The sequence below is a fragment of the Fusarium coffeatum genome (genome assembly GCF_003316985.1).
Source record: "Fusarium coffeatum strain FIESC_28 chromosome Unknown BRIP53273_contig_35, whole genome shotgun sequence".
NCBI classification, from domain to species: domain Eukaryota; kingdom Fungi; phylum Ascomycota; class Sordariomycetes; order Hypocreales; family Nectriaceae; genus Fusarium; species Fusarium coffeatum.
Window position 1 is genome coordinate 43,157 of NW_022157832.1, and position 20,671 is coordinate 63,827.

The following is a 20,671-nucleotide window of genomic DNA, read 5'->3' on the forward strand; positions in this document are numbered from 1 at the left end:
CTTGACAGGATTGGCTGAGAGCTGTCCACAATGAGCCGAAACGCGAATCCAGGGCGCCGCAAGATTTTAGTCTTACTTTTTCGCGCTGCCTTTCTGTCGCCTGGGCTAGGATCTGCCTGGTCTTGTCATTTTCTACCAAGTCTCATCTCAACCGTGATTGATCTGAGATCTCGTTTGAGGCTGATGGTCAAATCTCGTCTGCATATAGTCACCCTACTGCAAGTTCCTTCCATCCAAGCACCTACGCATATACACCTATGCAGCGGAGTGCGTACTGGATGTACATACATACATACGACACGATACGTTATCCGGGAGCACTGTATCGTTTGGTCTGGCTGCCGCTGCCGCTGCCGCTGCCGTTGCCGCTGGTCAAGTCATTGATTGTAGCCGTACATACTGTACTGTACTCGGTTGGGCGATAGTGCATGGGCCAGTCCTGCAGGGTTACACGTTTTGAGCAAAGCTTCCAAGCCCATGACCCTAAACCACCATCGGCGGAAGGGCCCCGTACAGCCATATTGACCACAGAGACATATTCAGCAACCATGCCCTGGGGTTGTTACTCAGTGGTTGACTAGCGACACACACGTCTGCTCAGCCAACAAAAAGACAAGTCGCATGGCTAGAGTTGTCTGACGGGCGGTACTGTACTGTAGGTAAGCTGCTGACTCAAATACACACACAGATACGGATACATACCTAGAAATACTGTACATCATAGCTAATGAGCTTTCCAGGTTTACTGCACCGATATCACCTGCTAGAGATGCAAGAGATACACCCGATACGCAAAGAATCGAGATCCATTTCGACAGACGACTATCCGAACGGTTCCTGAGTAGTAATCTCATTTAGACCGTTCCGGATGATCCCCGCCCTGGATTTCTGGAGAATGGAGAAGGGTACATCACCATTCCCACTCACCGCATCGAATCAGCAACTTGGCAATTACCTACGTTACTTTTCTCGGCCTATAGCCACCGCGATGTGCTTCGAAGCTCCAGAGCATCCCTGCCAAAAGCTCCAGACTTCCGGTTACTCATGGCAAACCCTCAATGGTTGCTGCACGGAGTCTAGGAATCCAACTTGCCTATGTATCTTTAGCCTTGTTTGCTTTGCTACCTTGAAATCCAAAACCGCTGCTGGCTAAAAAGCAAAGGCAGAAAAAAAGAAGGAAAAAAAGAAAGAAAGAAAGAACCCCAGAGCAAATGATGCAATACGACCGCGGATTCAGACAACTGCAGCACCCTCGGATCTTCCTGGTGCTTCCGGCAGGCTCAAAAACTGGTCTAATCACGCCCTATGTCTCACCTTAGTACAAAGTAGTCAAGTACCTACATTGACTGGCGTTGATCGCCTTAGCCATGCGTTTCGCCTAGACTTTTGCTTTTTATTCTTTCCTGAGCTTTTGGACCTCTCCCACGCAACTATTGATTGGGCTTGTTCACATCAAGACTCAAGTTGTCGCTTTTAGCCCCACCACTTCGGCCGTCGTCAACAAGACCCCTGCCTCCTCCCCAAAGCCGCTTGAGGTGAGTCCTTCTAACGGGGTTCAGGGTGGCAGGATGCTATTCCATCTGAACGCCAGTTCCGCTCTTACAAGCATACCTGGGACTCATAGCTGTGTACCCACGTATAACTCAAAATGCTCGCTATACCGACGGCATATGGAACCATGTCAGTTTCTTATCCGGGAACAGCATTTAATTTGATGCCCTTAACACCTACAGCATGTCCTTCAAACCACGTTAAGGCTCGTGCACTTTGTGGGGGTGTCAGAGCCACGCGTGGGCCAACCGTCGTCTCTGCTCTTAGACACCCTTGACATGGGCCCTGTCAGCCAGCTCTGTGGATCATGGGATTGGCATTCACTATCATGTATAGAGCTCAAGTTGAGACTTTCTTGACCTTGGCGGACTAGCGTCATGCTCTCTTATCCCCGTACTGTGCGACATTGGCCCTGCCACCCTTCGGTTTCTTCATAGACGATAGCTGAATGCCTCTTCTTGTCGAGCTGCTTCCGCCACCACCACCACCTGAGGTGGGTGTTGCATTTCATAAATTTCTGCTTCAAGGTATTCAGTCGCACCCCCTTGCCCCTTGGTCCCCTCCAACTTTTTGACTAGACAGACACACGGTAGAAACGGCCTGAGATCGGAGACTTACACGCTGCTACCTACAGGTATTAAGCATTAGCTCTTGATCCCTACACCTGGCTCATCTGGTGTGTGTGCTTTTCTTCATACCTGGTCCCTGTATGTTTCCATTCTTATTCATTCACCAGGTACTGTATCCTATCCGTCGTCTTTTCTTTTCTCGCGGGTCAAGAGACGCCCATCCTGGGATAGAGACGGCACGGGAAGCTGTCTCATCCGAGCAAAATCTTTGAGAAGAGAGACAACATCGATCTACAGAAAGTAGTGCGGGGACCTACCTAGACTTGTCCCTCATTCCCCGGCTTTACATCTGTCCCATTCTACAACCCCGTCAGATCAACTTCGTTCTCTTTCTTGACAGACAAAATTTGTCGCTCAGTTGAATTTCTCCTTGACTCATCGTTGGTATCTTGTGCCATCATTTCTCGATTCTTTGCCCCTGGGATCGAAGCATCGCTTTAATCTCAACCTAAAGTTATAGGCACTTTGTCTTCGAAAAAGGGACCATTGCCACCACAGAAATCCCGACACGATCACCCTCTCGCAGGTTGCAACGTGTATGCTTTTGACTTTTCTCTTGGAGCGGAGTACAGATCCTGCTTACATCTATCTGTCTGCGAAGCGATAGACATACTGAAGTCCGTCAAATTACATCCGCTGACAACGATCGACAACGGGTTGATATCCTATACCATCCCAGTTTTCACCATCTGTACCAACTCGTCTCGGAAGACCTGGGCAGTGTTGATTCTCCGAGAAAGAATTGCAAGCTACTCAGTTTACCAAGCACTCTTCGTTTGCCGGGTGTCATCGAACTCAACAATTCCGACACTGGTTATTCAACCACGGGGCTTTGTTGCTCCCGTTTATATTCTTTGGAGGTCCAAGCCCCTGGCACGACTTGTGCTGCTTCCCTCACACCCATATTATTCCCGAAACCATTTGCAACGCTGAGCCGCAACCCCCCCGGAGCCTGGCCGGAGGCGAACTCATATCGATTTAACTTCATAAACCCGCCTGCTGTCTATTATAGGCAACCTCTATGTTGACCACCACTTCGACGAAAACTACTTGATAATACACATACTCTGTCATAGCTGGTAGTTGCTATTTCGATATGCTCTAGTGGTATAGGCCTTGTTGGAATAGTTTTGGTTTATTAGATTCTCCATTATTCATCCAAAAGAATCGCTCGAACAATCGATCCAGCTGTCACTGGTTTGGCTAGGAATTTTCTTCGACGTTTCGAGACACCGCCCTCTAACAAACATCGACACTACACAAAGCTCCCATTTTAGCCATTCTTTTCTGAGTTGCAGCTCTATTCTCGTGGTTGCCCTGCAACTTCCTCTGGGCTACTTCTAACGAACGACGACCCGCTCCAACAACCTTTGACGGAGACAAGCTGCAAGCATGGTTAGAGAGTGGTCGAGGGAGTCGTTCTCCCGCTACCCCCATCACTCGTACCTGCCTGAACGGTTTGTTGGCGATGGAGTTGAAGATAATCGCTTTCCGGAGACTCAGGATATCCAACGCCGACAACCTCCAATTGTAATGATTGCTCAACCTTCCAAATGCTGGAGTACTTGCTGACGTTGTGTTGTAGCAAATCGATGAAGCCCTCAGGCAATCCTGTGGAATATCAGCCAGACGATACTTCTTGGTTGTTGTCATGGACGATGGAAGCCCTCAAACCTTCTCTGGACCCGGCACCTCGGGAGTCCGAAGTGGCTACGAGAAACAGTTCTTTGACATGGACAAGTACTTGAAGGTGGTGGATCGGTTGGATTCTGGTTGGTGGATATCTAATTCACTTAACAGGATATTCAATGCTAATAGACGACTAGGAGCGAGTCCTGTTATCAACGACGACTACAGTTTCGACGGGTACAAACAATCTATGGATTTCCCCCGCAACCGTATGGTGGATCGCCGACGAATGTCTCAATTCGATGACTGGGACACGCCATCGCGACAGGGTCGAAAAAGACCACGGGCTCGACATGCCGTCGTTGAAGATGACGACGTTCACATGACTGTAGCAACGACAGTCAGGAAGGGCATCAAGATCGGAAACGCCAGTGACGTTGGCTTGTTTTATGAGACGCGCTTCAAAAACTGCCAACAGACGGCTTGCAAACTTATGGCCAAGGCATGGGTCAAGGCCGTGGAGCCAAAGAAGCAATCCACACATCCTTATACAGGAAGTGACGAGAAAGCGCCTGACTGGTGGCCAAAGCCTTGGGGCCCGACCAAAGAAGATAAGGTTCGCCACAAAGAGCCAGACCATCTCTATAAGCGAGGTAACACCCACCGTTATCGTCTTGAGAGGCTCTTTTACTGACACAATATTGAAACAGAACGAGTCCATCTTCTTAACCACATCCTCAGAATGATCGTGGAACCCAACGAGAGGCAACATCCCGATATTCAGAAGTTGAAGCTCAACGTCAAGAAGCTTGAAGAAATTACCATTGAGGCGCTGTCGGGCTTTTTCGCAGACAAGGATATTCCAGCAAACGCAAAGAAACGCCCCTTTCTCAATGAAATCTTCAAGGTGGCAAAGCAAGAAGAACGGTTTAAGAAGGGAGAGATTGGTAGGTACAAGCGAGAAAACGGATGAGCAGACACTAATGTGATCCAGATGGAACCACTGAAGTCTTCGTGATGGCTGACGACAAGATTCCTGAATCATACGCATCTGGCAATGAAGACCACGGACCCATTTTCAAGGAAGAAGAAGACCACGACGTGCCGCCCAATAAGCTAGCAGCAGTCCATGGACTTATGCCATCTTCGAACAATCATAGCTCCGGTGCATCACTTCACGGAACACCGTTCCTTGGCGGAGAATTACCTGTAAGAGGCAATCAATATACTCCCTCAACGATGCCGGAAATGCCACAGGATCAACATGCCTTTGTTGAGAACACCGACATAGCAGTCAACGGCCAAGCTGCAGTGCACGCCACTGGTGGCAACCTGACTATGGACATTGGTGTGCCCCCTGCACACGACGCCAGTCGTCGGGCTTCCATCTTTAGTGCCCATTCAGAGTATGGGGGTCAGAATGGCACGGCAATGTACACTCAACAGTGGCAGCCTGGCTCAACAGCTCCCAACTCTTCGTCCATGTACACTTTCACACAGCAGCCGCCCAGTCAACCAGCGCCAACCTTTGTCAGTCCCGGTGTTCCTATGAACCAGGCCCAGCCTTATATGAATGCTTCTTTCGACGGTCTTACACGCGGATACGATCCTAGTCAACCTCCTATGTTCCGGACAGGCAGCGTGCCACAACCCCAGCAGGTACATGCGACCCAAGGTTACGATTACATGTCACATGACAATCGAGGACTCCCCGGCGTGAAAGTGGACGATGTACCCCGACATGCCATGCATTAGTCCAACTACTGTATCTGGAATTGCTAGATATACCGTATGGTGTGGAATACGCAAGTTCTTCCTTACATGGTTATAGATCACTAGGACGACCGGCCTGGTTAGACAGCACAGGTCGCTTCAGGGGAAGGTCGTGCGATTATTCATGACAGCCTCACTGTTTCTCAGTTTTCAGACCCATCCAATATCGGCAACGGCATACACACGTTGCTCGATTGTTTCGGGTGATGGGCGGTTACGATTGCCTTATGATTCGATACCCAAAATACATTTTCAAGGACAATCTGGGACGGCATATTTGATTTTTGGTACGGATACTTGGGGCTGCTATATCTTATTAGAGTAAGAATGCTTTGCTCGTTTGGCATTTGATGAACTCCAGGTTCTCCTGACAAGTTTGTTTTCTTGGCATTTTCTATGGTACGCGGACTTTTCTTCAGCCCCGGACACTACATGATAGTGGTCCTGGTTGGTCGCTTTGTTTCTGTGGCTACTTGAGGCCCCCAAGAAAGCATAGCGAGTACGAGTTTTGTTTTCCTTTTTTTCCTTTTCGATTTACTTTAATGATTAACAAAATGTGACGACGAATGACGACGGCGAACATACCTCTGGGAAGTGGCATATGCAATGACTTCGGGCTAATGGAACATGGCTACGAGGTTAGGGTTCCATCAAGGGTCAGCTCGTGTTTGGGTTGTTTCTGCAATTCGATCCCATTCAACAAGGGATTAGGGGGTGGAGTGGTTTGCCTTGTTCGAATTACGTTGTACCTCAAGTTCCAGCTTGTGCTTGCTTGTTTTACAGGAAACTGGGTGTGTTTCGGTCAGCTTGTTAGATATAACACTGAGCATAGGGCACGAATGAAGCTCGAGACTCTTGTTCTGTAGCTTTTCGAATGGTGTGTTGCATGGACAGTCAAGGTCCCGAGAGGAGCTCAGAATCAGATAAAGGACCAGTCGGTCTTGAGCAACATAGTTGTATCGGTTATTACTACCTATATACACCTAGGCTTACGAGGCTCTATAATAAATGTTTTCGTGACGAAGATAAGCGAAGGAAGTTCGTTTTTATCAAGTGGTAGGCATTGAGAAGCATCCCCAGAAAAATAAGAGCAAGAACTACGTAGAGGTTGGGAGCTACGGCAGTCATTTTCGTCAACGTAACATGCACACAGTATGGAAACACCATAGGAACAGTTCTATTCACTCAATTCAACACTCAGGCTATCGCATCGTATCGCATCATAAAGCAGACACTTAAACTCAACTTTCCATTGATTTGAGAGTGAATCGATCCACCAACGCCAAGCTACTTAAAACTATCAGACCAAAAGAAATCTCGCTCATACCGTGAGACTACTCATGAAGCAACAAAGAGGCCCCTTCATAACACTCCACTCTTCCGCTGATTCGATGAGTAAGTCCTGCCGGAAGGCGAACATAACAAGCGAAAACACAACCAGGCCGACTGGCAAATATTCACCAAGGCCGTATTCGCTCAAGACAGTATTAGGCGTGGGTATATGTCAAGAGCAGTCCTAATGCGCCACAGAAGCATATTCTGATGCTGAAAGAGGCTCTTAACTCGATGTAGCCGTGTTCTCCTCCTTCGGCTGGGGAGGCTCGAGACCAGCATTTTGAGCCACACGTTTCCAGATCTCGAGTTCACGATAAAGGCGCTCACATTCCTGCTTTAGCTTGTCGTTGGAAGCACTCAGTTCTGTAATAGCTTGCTCCGTAAGCAGCTTCTCGAGCGTCCATTTCTCTATGTTCTGCTGTTCGTTCTCCTTAAGCTGAGAGATGAAGCTGACAGCTCGTTGCAAGATAGAACCTTTATTCTTTTCGCAACCAGGAACAATTTTTGCGAGCTCGTTGATGCCCTCGTTAATCGTTTCACGTCGACGACGTTCCACTATACATCGTTAGCTAGTGTGGAAATAACGTAGGATATCCAACTATACCTTCTTTGTGGTTGTCCTTTCGCATCTTGTGCCACTCTTCTGAACCGACGGTAGGCTTGGGGTTAGGGGCAGCGGGATTGTATCTTGCTGGCGGATGCGGAACGCCGTTGGGAGGCGTATGCTGATGCTGAGGAGGTGCAACCTGAGGGGGTTCCATGATGCCATCAACTGAGGGCGTCACATCAGGATTGAAAGATGTATCGTGACCATGGTCGGGATCAGTTGCCGCCTGGGCAGCAAATTGTTCTTCAGTCGAGGGTGGAACGTGAAGAGTGGGATACATCCCAAGAGCAGCCTGAGCGGTACTGGTAGCACTGGTAGGATCTGGGGCATCGGGGTGGTCATGTTCTTGAGTAGCCTGTTGCAGAGCGTTGAAGTCGGCAACATTTACGCCATTAGCGCTCACACCGTGGCTTTCCATGGCGCTGTCCATAAACGAGGCCGCATCGGTAGACATGTGAGCAGCTGGCGCTGGACGTTTATTCCTCGACAGGTCAGGACTACCGGATTCGCGCTTTCGCTTCTGGCCAGGGGAACCAGTCAGACCCATGAGCTCGGGCTGGTCAGCAAGAACTTCTGCCATCGTGCAGTCGTTTCTAATGGTAAAGGTTGTGTCCGAAAACCAGAGGGTCTTGGTGGGTAGAGACTGCTGAATAGAAAGCTCGTCAAGACTAGATTTGAGAGCGAGTTTTGGCGGTTAAGAAACCACAGATGAGACGTTGGCGATCAGTCAGAGATCTGAGGAGGACAGGATAGAGTTAGAACAGGTCCGCGTAAAGATATGCGTAGGTAGATGAAGTGTAGAGAAGAAAAAGGCTACAGCTTCGAATACAACGAGCAAAATCAAGCATCTGAGACACGTGGACATGAGATGCACTAGTGCCATTGTCGCAGAAATCGGGCTTGATGCTCTGCTCTGAAGAGGCGTACGGGGAGAGAAACTCGCTCGAGTTTTAGTGGTGACTGAGGGAGAGAGCAAACGTGAACAGACATTGAAACGCGATATTTGTCACGAGCAAGGCGAGGCGAAGATAGAATGAACCGATGAATTGATGGTGATTCATTCAATCTAGTCAGGATGACTACAGCGTAAATTTAAGTCTCCCTTGGTGCAACAATGCGATGCGATGCGATGCGATGCAGGCAGGCCATGACAGTGACTGATACTGATGCTGATGTATGAAGACGCGACCACTTGGTAAAATGCATCGTCGAGTCATTTGCGCAAACATCTTTTTGCAAAGGTTCAGAATGCTAGTGAAAGAAAGGTATTGTTGCGCAGGGCATTAAGATGAAGGTATCGTGAAGTGAATGAGATGCATGAAAGCGACATACCTTCCAGATCATGTGCCTTGAGGCGTGCGAGATCACGAGTTTTTCTCGTCTCACGTGTTTGGAGGGATCTACCTCGTGATATCGCGCGAGTCCCGGTTGATAAGTTCGCGTTTCCAAGACTTCCCAGATCCAAGATTTGGAAGTTTAGATAATCTAGTATAAAAAAAAAGAGATAGATAGAAAGAGGGAGAAAGAGACAAGGAGGTTTAGATACGCGTTCAGACGCGAGTATCTTTTATGTTACAAAAAAGGGAAGAACCAGGAGATTGAATCTCTGGGCTGGGCTGGGCTGTTCCCCCGGACTGGGATGGGATGGGATAGGCGCTTCCTGCTGGGAACTGGGAACTGACACTGAGCGAGTCGGGTCACGCGGCGGAGGAAGAGGGTGAACACGTGCAAGTGGGTGAGGTTGGTAAGATAAATAACTCGACGCGAGTGAGCGAGGGGGGCATGGGCATGTGCGATGAAGCCTGAGGCAGAAACTTTCGATGCTGGGCTGCTGGAGCCAACCTGGTAGGTAAGAGGGCGACCAATAGGAGGGTCAGGTGGGCCACATACCTACCTAATGCTTCAAGATGGGGGTGGTTGCCTTCCATTGAGGATGGGGGAAAGTACCTACAGTAAGTACAGTACTCTATGCCGGCAGGCGCAATGAAAGAAGGAATCATATGGAAAGAGTTGGTGAACCATACAGTAAGGAGGCAGGCGCAGCCTGGAACGAATAGCATCACCCTCAGCAAGTCTGTATAAATGGATTAATATCCTGAGGTACCTACCTAGGTAGGTATCAATACCTCTGTAGTATTACATGGAAAGTTCAAGGCACAGACATGAGGCACCAATACGTTTCGGATTCCCTTCTTCACTCTTCACACCTACACAAATAAGCCTCGCACTGTCAGCTTGCAACTTATCCTTCACCCAAATGCGGGAGAGTCCTTACCTAGCACAGACCAAGTAACGTTAGGGAACCCCCCGTCTTCCCAAAGGGATCACACCATCAAGAATAGAGGAGCCGGCAACAAACTCATCACCTGATTCCATCCTCTCAGGCGGAATGTCACTTGATGCCCTGAGGTGAAACAGGTTGCCTCCTAAGATATCTGCGACGGATGATCCGACCTTGGCTCGTCTGACTCTGACTCTGGTGACTCTGGCTGACTGACTGACATGGATATAGATAGTACTGGTAGCGAGCGACTCCTTGATGGTTCGTGAATCATGGCTTGTCCTGTGGAACATCTGGTGGGGTTTGGCTCTGAATCAAGTCAATATTGGCTTTGTCAAAGAAACATAATTCGTCTTGTCAACCAAGGGCAGGTGTCACAGCGAGATTCGAGCGCGGCTTTTTTGCTGTGCGATACCATCACCTCTACCCGGGCTTATCTAGGGATTGGAAGCGTCACGTCCAATATCTTGATCTAGCTACAGCTTCTTTATGCCTGTTTCATGCAGCCAACCGGCTTCGGAGTTCTGGGAAGTCACTGACAGTTCGTGCTAGGAAATGGTTCTTATTGTACAAAATAGTAACACATTCACTTCAGCCTGTTCTGGGGCATAAAGGAATCCGGAGGTGAAAATTGATGAGGCTTCTTTCTACCTTGGCGATATCAGTGTTTCCTTGTCTCCTAGATCTATCTGCCTGTTTGTCATACCTACCTAGGCACTGAATGTTCCAGTTGCTTCAACTGATACAAGGCACTACCTGTTCAGAAGATATCTAGATACTCTTCCTGGGAAGTGCCAGCTTCTCTCATCTCCGCTTACAGCGGGAATTCATGACCCGCCGGGGCCCCACATGCCCTGGTTCCGAACGGCACGGGAGTCTTGTAGGTACCTACATGCTTTACCTCTTTGAGCTCCCACATTCTACTCCACTCTTGCTTGTCATGACTTGCATTGGAGTAACCCACTTCACTTTGACTTCACTTCACGATAACGTCAAGCAACCGCGACCACCGGACCCTACGGACCGCCTTCCATGAACCTTCAATATTAACAAGCAATTCTATAAGCACCTAGCTAAAGTTTCGGACTTGTCAGCATACCTTCATTATGGGTGATCACAAGCTCTCCCAGATCAAACATGACGAGCACTTATTGCTTGTAAGTCCTTCACTCGCCCCATCACCGCCTCCCAGTAACCCTCCGCTCATTATCGACACCAGGATCAACCACTCCTTCGTCTCCCCTCCGAACTTCTTCGTAAAAACTTTCGAACCGCACATTTCGCAATTGAGAAGGACACCGCTGCCCTCAAGACGTTGCTGAAGGATTCTGCTACCGCCACAGTATCTGGCCGCGCATCACAGGAAGATGTTATTCGAAATGTCGATGCTATGATCACTCGAATGCGCGGTCTGAAGCGCAAGCTCACTACCAATGCTGCCGAAGAAGCTCTTTTGCACACGCAGACCGCTGCCCGCATAGCCCATCTCGACGAATTATACAAAATGGATTCGGTGGAAGATGTCAAGTACGAAACCTGGAGTAGAAAAAGGCTGGATAGGCTTTTGGCGGACTACCTACTTCGCCATGGATACAACGAGACTGCAAAGGAGTTGGCAGTCCAGCGTGGAATCAACGATCTTGTTGACGTCGATACCTTTGTTGCTGCTAGTCGTATTCGAGATTCACTAATGAAGGAGAGCGTTGTTGAAGCTCTGGCCTGGTGCACCGAGAACAAGAAGGAGCTCCGCAAGATGGATGTTAGTCAAGCCCCATCCAGAATCGTTACATGTCATGCTGATATTCTGCAGAGTAAACTTGAGTTCATGCTTCGCTTTCAACAATATATTGAACTTGTCCGCTCTCAGTCCCCATCCAAGGTCAACGAGGCCATCGCCCACGCAAAGAAACATCTTATCCCCTATCGAACCACATTTCGCCGCGAGGTTGAACAAGCCTGCGGTCTGCTTGCTTTCCCTCCTGGCTCTAAGGCCTATGGAGAGCTCTATAAGCCTTCACGCTGGGCTGAACTTGCTAATCTCTTTACAAAAACTCACAATCAACTGCTCGCCCTTCCTGCAGTGCCTCTTCTTCATGTCGCACTTTCTTCAGGTCTCTCAGCTCTCAAAACACCTGCATGCCACACTCACTCCCCGAATCCCCCACAAAGCTCGAGCGCGAGCCATACCACAAGTTCAACTGATGTAACAGAAACGGCTGCTTCGACGCTCGGCCATGGTGTTTGTCCTATCTGCTCTACCGAGCTCAATGAACTCGCACGCAATGTGCCATATGCCCATCACACGCAGAGTCACGTAGAGCATGATCTTAGGCTGTTGCCCAACGGCAGCGTCTACGGAAGCGATCGCCTAGAAACGCAGGCCAGAAAGCACGGATTGCCTTCAGACAAGGTCCGGGATCTAAGGACAGGTCAGATCTTCCCTACCGAGTCTTTGAAGAAGGTCTACATCACTTAAAGCGCACAACACGTTGCAAGTTGTTGACATAGCGTAATTGAATTTGGGCGTTATTGGGCTACCCATGAAGGGATCGTTAAACAATTGTATAATACCATGTCTCTGGAGCCCACGGCCCCAGACACAAAGTACCTACTTATTTCTGGATAGCATACACAGCGTCAGTAGCGAAAAAAACCAACAGCTTAACAACCGTCAAATTCCAGGTGCCAACTCCCCAATAACCATACAGTATAGCATACAGTAGCGGCGCCAACACCACCGGATCCATGCAAATCACCACAATCACCACCAGGCCGTGTTTTCCCCCGTCAATTCCCTGGGGCCCTTGAAACCTCCCATATCAAAACGCGAAAGCTCCATGCAGAAAGTGCGGGAGCGATAGGCGAAGACGCACGCTTTATCAAGAGCTTATGATATCGCGCCGAGTACTGTTCGCTTCACACAAAGCGAGAATTCGCTTTTGTGGTAAAACGAACGTATAGTAGGATATATACAGGAGGATGGTATGTAAAGACAAAATCAAGAGCATAGAAAACATTAACACTATTGGCAAATTTCAGCCCCAGAGCCCGGCAAATCGTGCTGAATCTAGTCCTCATCGGTTGCCGCCAAAAGCAAAACTACCAAATACGCCGCCACCTCCTCCAGGTGTCATAGGCCCTGTGTTGAGGATACCATTGTGGCCTTGGGGTCCAGGGGTAGTAGCCAGCCCAACACTCGTAGTATTGGGTGTGCTGGGCGCATTGCCATTTGTCTGGCCATCGCTGTTATTTTGGTGGTTTATCATGACATTCGAGTCAGGGAATCCGAGACCCCAAACTTTGCCGACGTGCTCGTCAGGGATGTCACCAGCAAATATCTTGTCGCGCATAGAGAAGAAGACCTTGCCGGTAAGTAAAGAGTCAGATCCTGCTTGGTGCGCATTGCCGACGCGCTTAATCTTGAGGGTTTCTGCGATGTTTTCGAGTCCTGACTTATGCTCAAACTTTTGCAAGATCTCAGCACTACTGGGATCGTTGGGGGTTAGAAGACCAGAGTTGTGAAGTCGGATCGCATGCTTCATGAGATGCTTCACATCATACGTCGTTGGAAAATACAGCTTCATCTTGTGATCGAAGTCAACCTCGTCATTCGGCAAGGGCAAGCAGATCAGAAGTTTGGTGAGATAGCCGAAATCGTAGCCGCCGTGGAAAGAAATCCATCGCACGTTGTCGAAGCACACTAGACCGGATGGAATGAGAAGAGACGCAAATTCGTGGGGATCAATACCGTCGCGTTCAAGCAAATCGAAGTTGATACCGGCTTGCTGAAGTGACTCGATTGATTTCTCGTTGTACATGTCGTCGCCGATGGAGAACTTGAAATTAAACTGCCACGAACAAGGGAAGGGAGCATTAGTCGCGGCCTTTTGCGCAGCAGCGCCAAGCTTCATGTCGTTTGTCGGTCGTGCCGGTGGGGTTTCGCCATCCTCGTTAAAGAAAGTTAGGCCTATTTGTATGACCTTAAGCATGTCGACGTTGGTTCGCAGACATTGGTAATGGTAGTCGCTCTTTCCTCTGAATCCTCCCATGGGCCTTGATACCACACCCGGAAACTCGGTATCCTTTTCCAAGTGGTCAGTATATCTTTACAGTCATTGTATACTCCTCGTGTCTTACCATCGCAATGTAGGGGTACTTGTCCACCAGATCTCGTAACACGGCCATTTCCTCATGTAAGTTGTGTTTCCACACTTCCCGTATCCTTCCCTTGTTAGGTTGCGACCTGATCGTGGGGTGTTCCATTAACATATTCTGGTGAAGCTGTCCATGTTGTGATTGTTGTAGTGCAGCGGCAGGACCATGAAAGCCCATCCTTGCACTCTGGCTCCCAAATCCCGTGTCTGCAAAACCTTGGGTATTCAGACTGTTGAGGCCAGATGTGAATGCATTATTGTTGGCGGAGAAGGGCCCAAGCTGCGCATTGGCGTTCATGTACTGGTTTGCGCCTGGCATACCGGCTTGCGGTTGAGCGTGTGAAGGGAAACCACCTTGATGGTACGGCGCCGCTACAGCAGGCCCCCCGCCGAAGCCTCTAAGTTGCGGCGGCGGCATGTGGGAGGTTCGGTTGCGATTGATGGGTTTCCAACGGCGTCGTCCTCGACCACGTGCAGGTTGGCGTTCCTGAGGATACCGGGAAGGTTGCCGAGATTGAGTTTCTGGACGATACTATCGAGGAAGGATACCGACAGCAGAACTTTGACTGGAGATTCCCTGTAAAGCTGATCCCGGAGGATCTAGGGTTGTTGATATGTTTGGCGGCGGCTCCTAACCTCCCTGCTCTCCCTTCATTGGCGTAGTTCGAAAGAGATATTCAAGAGACCCTCGCTTTCAATGCGAGTGTTTACCGAGTGTATGCGATAGCGAAGGGCTTCGATGAACGTTCGTAAAGTACCGTGATTGCTGAGTCGGCGGGTGGTTTATCTGATTTCCACGTCGGATGGTGGAGAGAGTGGGTGGAGGAATGACGAGTGATATGCGCCAGGTGAGCTCGACCAAATAACAAAAGCAAGACCGTTTAACCAATCTGTTGGACGCAGCTTAGCATATAGAGCACACAGCGTGGATTAAACGATTCAATAAGTTTGCTGGGCTGCTTTCTGTGCTTCCTCTAGTATCGAGGGCACAGATGAGGAGCTGGAGGTGGCAGAATCGAATGGTCCGTGCGTCATATCGGAGGGAGCGGCCACTTTGATCCGATCTTCTCTCTGGTTGGTAGCCCCGGTTTACCTACAGTGATGGGGAAAGAGAGCCAGCAACACTAAGGTCGAATTGGCTCGCTCTCCATTCGCCCATTTCATTTGTCGTCAGATCCAACCACCACCTAGAATCTCGTCTTCAGTCTACGATGCTTGCCACGAGGTGCGATATGATCTCTCAGAGCTGACCCTCGGCCAATTGGCACCTGTAGTCAATGATCCTGAGCTGACAGATGCGCCATGTAGAGTACTACGAGCCGCCGCGGGCGGTCCCAAGGCCAACATCACCGGCTTCAACATGCGAGCGTTCCAAGCATCTACCGGCCAGCCTCGATACGACCCCTGGGAGCGAAAGTCCGTCACACCCCGTTACTAAATCCTGCACCATATGTTAGACCCGTACTGACTCCCTCCTTCAGTGAGGCCTGGCGATACCAGGGCCCCTACACCCGCTGGAACCGTCTCAAGAGCGGTTTCCCCGGTCTCGGCATCGCGACAGTCGCCTTCACTATCTACTGCGGCTACGAGTACTTCTTTCTCGAGGACGAGCACCACCATGGCGAGGAGCACCACTAGAGTGGACATACACGAAAGACGATGAAGCGGGCAGATCTGGAACCTGTTCTGGGTGTGGAGAAGTTTTGTACATATACCTCGTCAAGCGACTAAGGTGTTCGACCAGATTGCGAATTCCATCAATCAAAAGAAATATCCAAGATGAGGGGTGAGAAGTGATGCCTGGGTGAAAATATTATGAAGTTGCTGCAGCGCTCGAGGTGCCGGGTTGCGATATTGGGACATCTAGTGTCTCAACACCAGACAGTGCCCAGCGCTGTAGCATTAGATATCTACGGTCCGTGTTCACTTGAGACGATTTTGCGCCTGAATCGTTATGCGAGGCCCCAGCTTGTCCTCCAGATGGGAAGCTCGGTTCTCACGTGGGAAGTACCACTGTCTTATTTCCCCCCAAGATCTGGGCCAAGGGGCTTGTTTGCGTTTATGAGTTTATCTGACTGCTGAATCTTGAGTTTTTTGTGCCAGCGATGAACTTGAAACGTCTGTGAAGATTCAACAAATCATGTGAGCTGCATTCCAGGTTTACCACAACCATATATATCACAGACTGAGTATATTGATTGAAATATAAAGCATTAAAACTGCAGTAATTGAACTTTTATTTGCGAGAGATCGTCATTCTTATCGTGGGTGAGGTTCTGGACTGCTGCGCAAACAGGATTATACATAGCACAGAAATTCCTTACAAGCGACGATTTCTAAAGAAGCTATTATCACTGGAGAGTCTGTGGAAAGAATTGGTCAAGAATTTTAGATTTATTCAATCTAGTGGTTCGGACCACGTAAAGGTACCTGCCGAGACTATCTTGCCTCTATGCTAACGAAGGTAAAAATGGTCGTTTGACCTATGCAGAATGGTATCAAATGCCCAGAAAACGCCCGCCGTATACCCAAGCCGGCTTTATATCCATAATACTCCAAGAAAAATAAATAGTCCCATTTCAAAACGCCGACAAAGTACGATGCAATCGTAAAGGCGTGTTTGCGGTATGACAATGCAGTCAAACGCCCGTCCAAGGTTTCACATTAGATAATCATGTTGGTCGCAGCTTTGACCTGTCATAAGCCAATGCCATTGACAGCATCAAGAGCACCCTCAACTGCGGTTTCCAACTCTTCCACTCTATCTTTGAGTCCCTTGTTTTCATCCTTGAGAAGATTTACAGTGTTCCAAGCCATGCTGGCGTTTTGTCCCTGGCAGTTGAGACAGGACGTGGTGGTGGTAGGTTTAGGCTTTTCAGTGGAAATACCTCGGATGAGTTTTTGGAATGGGCTCATCTGAGGAACACTGTTCCGTGCCGCGCGAGGGGGTTCGAGAGTAGCTGGCTTGGCCTGAGATGCGGAAGCTGTGACAGGACTAATCTCCGATATAGTGGTGGAGAAGGTTGGGCTCCGTGATCGAGAAAAGACGCTGACTTCGTCCACACTTTCGTCGTCAGATGATGTTGATGTGCTCTTTCGCCAGCGTCTCAGTCGATCCTCGTCAATACCCAGGTCCTCTGAAACGATCGAAGCTGCTGAGTTGATATTCTCTTTTTCGCCGTTTGAAGTGGCATCCGTTCGTTCCTTCTCGTGGGCTAGCTGGTTAAGCAGATATTCAATCATGGCATCACGCTCTGCCATGATGGTAGTTTGTTCCTCGAGCTGCTTCTCGAGCTGCTCGACCTTGGATTCAGCCTCGCTCTTGTTGAATTCATGAATATCACGCTCAGCTTGGAGCTCCCGAAACTCTGCCGTACGTTGCTCATAGGCAGCTTGGAACTTGCTGAGTAAACCAGTGGCGTTCATCTGAAGATTCTTAAAGGCGGACGGTGAGAATGCCGTTCCTTCGACAGGAACACCGTTTGGGAAAAGACCCTTTTCGATGTCCAAATTCATAAGGGCGTCGTTTTGCTCCTCTAAGGGAGAGGCAGTTGAAGAAGCGGTTAAAGAACCAAAGAAATTGAAGCGCGCTGAAGTTGGCGTTGATGCCTTAGACGCAGATGATGTGCTACGCCGGCGTTCCGGAACAGTTGTTGATAAGGGTGTTGGTGCGTTTGGACGAGAGAACCAAGTCGGGAATCGATTTCGAGAAGGCTCCTCTACAACAGCAGGCAGACTTGATCGAGTTCTGCTCGCACTAGGTCTCTTATCGCCCGTGAATGACATATCGACTGACTGAGCCCTAGGTTTATCACTGGAGATGCGGTAGTGTTGTGATTCAGCGTCGAGGCTGCTGTTGTTCAAGTTGATGGAATGGCGCAGAGGTGACTGGAGCTTAGGAGAAGTAAGTTCTACATGGGATCCGGAATCGCGATTTCGTACAGAAGAGCTGGGAAGGTAATGGGCTGCCGAAGGGGAGGCAAAAGTAAGAGGAGAGACAGGAGGATTTGAGCGAGGTATCAACTGCGGAACGGTGGGAGTGCTAAGAGCCGCTGAGGAAAGACGGAGAGGTGATGTTTCTGATAAATGGTTGTTTATGGGTTTGTTTGACATGGCAGCTCGTCTCCAGGCGGTCGAAGCGCGAATACTGGAGCCATACGACCCAGGGGAGCTCGGTCCTGTTAAACGCGAATGATATTCAATGGGGAACTGTCCATGCTCCTCCTCGGCAACTCGGTCGTCGTCAACGAGCCCCTGGGCCTGGGCCTGAGGATCCAGAGGCTGCATAATTGCGGTGGTTTCGGTTCCAAGGGGTTTGGGAGATTTGGTGGAGCAGGGATCCAGGACAACGGAACCCAGTTGGACCAACGCCAGAAGGACGCTAGCACTGACGATCGTACGGGTTGGAATATATTGGGTGGGGAGCTGTTTATTGTCGTCGTGTTGAGTGTTGTAGAGAGTTGGCGCAATAGTTAATGGGGGAAAAGAGTTGGAGGAGACGAGGTTTATGGCTGTGGAAGAGGCATTAACCTAACGGAGGACGATGATAACCTTAACACCACGGATGCTGCGCGTGGTCGGCCGGTCGAGCCTGACTCTGACCAGTAAAAGGAGCCTCCACGATCGAGCGAGCGAATGGTTGGGCCAAAGTTAAGTTGCTGTATCCGTACGGATACTGCAGTCTGCACGCCAAGTTTCTTTGATAGTTGTGGATTCAATCGGGTCCAAGTTGTGTGGAGGAGAGGAGAGGAGGGGTTCTTTAGTGGCTAACGGACTTGTACTGATCGGGTAACTGGACAGCCACCAGTTTATATAGATGGAGGTGATACTGCAAATGTTTATCAAGAATGATCACGTCTACATTTCTGAGAAAGACGTTCAGCTTGTACTTGAAACTCTTTCCGGAAAAGACATTGCTTCATGGTGTCTCAGTCTCTCACTAATACCGCCTGTTGGCGAACAAGCCAGCCGAGCTTGGTAACGCCCTAGCGTTGATCCCTGATCGTTGAGGAATGTAAAAAATGCGCCACTGTCTCTGTCTCTGTCTGCTTCTAGCACTTTACAGTTTAAAATCATGCCCTAGTTTAATGGATTCGGTGGATTTGACGTAGCTGGAGGTTGGTTCTGGGTCTCGCCCTACGTATTGGAGCCTGATAGAGTCATTATGACCCTTCAAAGACGATGGTTGGGAACTGGGAATTCGTTTCAATATACGGGTAGTTAATATTGGACCCTGAAAGAGAAGGATCTGCCAATTCTTCTCCTTTGGGTGAATTTCCCTCACTGCAACACCCTGAAACAGAACCCTTCACTATCCGTAGCATCGGCCAATATTTATAGTACGTACCAATGACACCTTAGCATCTTAACCTGTGATTGAGGGATCAAATCAATACTACCCATAAATCATGCAGTATCACCTACATAACACCAACTACCTAGGTAGACTAATTACTGCACAACCATCTTACATACCTTTTTTCCCGAACGGACGGGCTTCAACGTTCCCCCCTCCCCCATCCGTAGGACGTAGGTACCCCTGCACGGGAACCTGCAGAAAGGTAAAAGCAAAAACTTAGTCATCCCATCCCATCCCATCTCAAGCGTTTCCGTCCATACTACTCCCTACATTCTTCAGCTCGTGAGCCCAAGGCCAAACTTAGACTGCCTCTTGGCGAGTCCAGGCCATTCCCTTCCCTCCATCGTGGGTGTCTGGACCCTCCACCTGCTTGCCCTAGAACAGGAACAGAGTTTTGGCCCGGTACGTTAGCGAACCTGATTGCCACGATCTGTGGCGTGCCGTGGCTGGTCATTCGAGGTGATCAGCAGAGGTCGGGTTGGTGGGCTATGGCGTCAAAATGCTTTTGTCATTGCAAGGCCACGAGTTCCATGCTTGTAGACGTAGACATGCAGGGATTACTGAGGAGATTCACAGGTGCCTCGTCAGACAGATCCTCTGTTTGGCTGGGGAATTAGAGAGATTCAAGGACCAGAATATCAAGCATAAGAACTTAAAATGTCATAAACTTTGTGGAAAAAATACAGTTAAATATTAACATCAATACTTCATTCCATATCTTACAGTCTCGCCCGCCTTCTATTCTGAGTAAAACCTCCAGCGTCTTCTATCGTCCGTTTTGGGCCAGAAGCTATTGGGAGCCTGTGATAGGTCAATTACCTTGGATCGGTTATGGTCGATGGAGTTCTCTCATAGTAAAGGGAATATGAGGCATGACAAAAGTCTACACCACCACACAATTCCAGTCATGAGGTATTGTTCAGCTAAGTCGCCGCCGCATAACAGTCTCGACAAATAAACAGCCGGCCAACAGGTTGCATCAAGTCCTGTCACAATCCTGGGCTACTTCAGCCAGCCTGGTTGTTGCTTCTTTCATTTCACTTCGTCATTCTGGTTGGTCCCACCAGTATCGTCATATGTTTGCGGAAGTACGGAGTACCAACCTCTTTATTCAACTATAACGCATATGTAGATGGATCCCTGTAATGAAGCCAATGGTGAATGATGTATCCATGACTCTTCTCTTGTCCACGTGTCAACACTCCTGGGTAGTAGATATGAATAGGTTTCAACAGCTGCATTGGATAAGGCTGCACATCTACATGACTCAATCTTTGCCAAAAGTTACCATTTAGTAAGACAGCCTTGAAGTAAATTTCTTAAGACATCGTTAGGCCTGTGTATGGACTGTCA

At 49.1% G+C, this 20,671-nt stretch overlaps 6 protein-coding genes across 6 annotated transcripts; 3 read left to right on the forward strand and 3 right to left on the reverse strand.

Moving 5' to 3' along the window:
* Positions 1 to 3,572: 3,572 nt before the first annotated feature.
* Positions 3,573 to 5,564, forward strand: FIESC28_01397 (uncharacterized protein; the record flags this gene model as incomplete). The annotated part of the gene is made up of 5 exons (XM_031155548.1): positions 3,573 to 3,575; positions 3,766 to 3,952; positions 4,007 to 4,462; positions 4,520 to 4,756; positions 4,804 to 5,564. The coding sequence occupies 5 exons, from the start codon at positions 3,573 to 3,575 to the stop codon at positions 5,562 to 5,564; spliced, it is 1,644 nt and encodes a 547-aa protein (XP_031020395.1).
* A 1,576-nt stretch (positions 5,565 to 7,140) lies between these two features.
* Positions 7,141 to 8,104, reverse strand: FIESC28_01398 (uncharacterized protein; the record flags this gene model as incomplete). Its single annotated transcript, XM_031155549.1, has 2 exons — positions 7,141 to 7,472; positions 7,522 to 8,104. The coding sequence occupies 2 exons, from the start codon at positions 8,102 to 8,104 to the stop codon at positions 7,141 to 7,143; spliced, it is 915 nt and encodes a 304-aa protein (XP_031020396.1).
* A 2,807-nt stretch (positions 8,105 to 10,911) lies between these two features.
* FIESC28_01399 (uncharacterized protein) lies at positions 10,912 to 12,281 on the forward strand (the record flags this gene model as incomplete). Its single annotated transcript, XM_031155550.1, has 2 exons — positions 10,912 to 10,962; positions 11,025 to 12,281. The coding sequence occupies 2 exons, from the start codon at positions 10,912 to 10,914 to the stop codon at positions 12,279 to 12,281; spliced, it is 1,308 nt and encodes a 435-aa protein (XP_031020397.1).
* Positions 12,282 to 12,879: 598 nt separating this feature from the next.
* On the reverse strand, positions 12,880 to 14,377 carry FIESC28_01400 (uncharacterized protein; the record flags this gene model as incomplete). Its single annotated transcript, XM_031155551.1, has 2 exons — positions 12,880 to 13,887; positions 13,943 to 14,377. 2 exons carry the CDS (start codon positions 14,375 to 14,377, stop codon positions 12,880 to 12,882), a joined length of 1,443 nt encoding a protein of 480 aa, XP_031020398.1.
* Positions 14,378 to 15,319: 942 nt separating this feature from the next.
* On the forward strand, positions 15,320 to 15,597 carry FIESC28_01401 (uncharacterized protein; the record flags this gene model as incomplete). Its single annotated transcript, XM_031155552.1, has 2 exons — positions 15,320 to 15,375; positions 15,441 to 15,597. The coding sequence occupies 2 exons, from the start codon at positions 15,320 to 15,322 to the stop codon at positions 15,595 to 15,597; spliced, it is 213 nt and encodes a 70-aa protein (XP_031020399.1).
* A 1,059-nt stretch (positions 15,598 to 16,656) lies between these two features.
* On the reverse strand, positions 16,657 to 18,246 carry FIESC28_01402 (uncharacterized protein; the record flags this gene model as incomplete). The annotated part of the gene is made up of 1 exon (XM_031155553.1): positions 16,657 to 18,246. The coding sequence occupies one exon, from the start codon at positions 18,244 to 18,246 to the stop codon at positions 16,657 to 16,659; it is 1,590 nt and encodes a 529-aa protein (XP_031020400.1).
* Positions 18,247 to 20,671: the final 2,425 nt, after the last annotated feature.